At 34.6% G+C, this 1,468-nt stretch overlaps 1 protein-coding gene across 1 annotated transcript; it reads left to right on the top strand.

Annotated features, from left to right (window-relative positions):
* Window positions 1-229: 229 nt before the first annotated feature.
* LOC125263296 (erythroblast NAD(P)(+)--arginine ADP-ribosyltransferase-like) lies at window positions 230-1,081 on the top strand. The gene is made up of 2 exons (XM_048182317.1): window positions 230-277; window positions 347-1,081. Exons 1-2 carry the CDS (start codon window positions 230-232, stop codon window positions 1,079-1,081), a joined length of 783 nt encoding a protein of 260 aa, XP_048038274.1.
* The last annotated feature ends 387 nt before the right edge of the window (window positions 1,082-1,468 follow it).

Raw genomic sequence — 1,468 nt, 5'->3', positions numbered from 1 at the left:
ATATTGTTAGTAATCAGCTGGACAAAATATATAAGACTAGCCTAGTGGTTTTTGGATATTTTTCTGCGAATATCTTACAAATTGTACCTTTAACAAACGTCAAGTGTCAAGAGCCCATCTAAAGCAAACACTGATCAACATGTCGGTGAATTTAAACTACCTGTTGTGTTTCTTGTCTTTCAGCATCTGCACTATATATAGATCATCTGAGGGATTTTAATAAATCAAGATGTTGCTGATCATTGAAGCTCTTCTCATTTTAGCTACTCTAGGACAGGTGAGCTTGTGTTCTGGTATGAATACAGACATGAATACTGATTGATCATTATGATTCCTGTTGCTGCAGGATCACAGAACTGCTGCTTCTGAAGGACACATATTTCCACTGGATATGGCACTGAATTCTGTTGATGATGAATATGACGGTTGTACAGAGAACATGACACAACAGGTGGAGACAAAATATCTGAAGAGGGAGCTCAACAGCTCTGAATCTGATTTTAAAGGATCTTGGCAATATTGTGAAAAAAATTCTACAAATCCAGAACATAACATGACAAAGAATCATTCAATCGCCATTTGTGTGTACACAGACAGAAAAGTCTATGGTGTTTTTAATAATGACACTCGTTACGGTAAACAAAACTACACAAACGACACATACAAATGGTATTCACTTCACTTTCTGTTAGCAAAAGCAATACAGATTCTAAAGGAAACACAAGATGAATGTATTCTAACTTATCGTAATACAAATGTTAGATTTAATGAGAGTGTAAAGAACACAACAGTTCGTTTTGGTCAATTTGCATCTTCCTCCTATAATCTTAACAGAGCTAAGTTTTTTGGAAATGTATCTTGTTTCGAGATCTACACTTGTTACGGTGCAAATGTGACAAAATATTCTAAGCTTCCTCGTGAGCAAGAGGTGCTGATTCCTCCGTATGAGATGTTTAATGTCACTGATGTCAAGTCAATAAGAGATTTTAAAAATCTTAGGTGTGAAACTGTATACACTTTAAATAGCACTGGAACACAAAGCGACCTGAACTGTGCTCTATTCACGAGACCACGTTCATAAAGAAGTACTATGTTTTGCACTAAGCTGAACAAAGTGCTTTGATATGGAAGCAGATTAGTCTCATTAATAATTCACACAAAAAACACAATGCACACATACATAGTCAATTTCACATGCATGAAACCAATTTACGTGCACAAAAAACAATTAATGTGCTCGAAAAACAATTCATATGCACGAAAAATATATATATACAATTCACGTGCGCAAAATAAAATTAGATATTCATAAAATACATTTCACAAATGTAAAACACAATTCATAGATATACAACTGTGCAAAATATTTTTGAATGTTTGAAACTTAAAAGTTTATCCTCACATTCACCGGTGAATCACCTTGGATTTGTGTGTGTGTATAATTATCACGTGAGGGTGTGCTTAGGTG

The sequence above is a fragment of the Megalobrama amblycephala genome, linkage group LG1, assembly GCF_018812025.1.
Source record: "Megalobrama amblycephala isolate DHTTF-2021 linkage group LG1, ASM1881202v1, whole genome shotgun sequence".
NCBI lineage: Eukaryota > Metazoa > Chordata > Actinopteri > Cypriniformes > Xenocyprididae > Megalobrama > Megalobrama amblycephala.
Note: the sequence above shows the minus strand (reverse complement) of the source record. Positions and strands in the feature narration are given on the sequence as shown.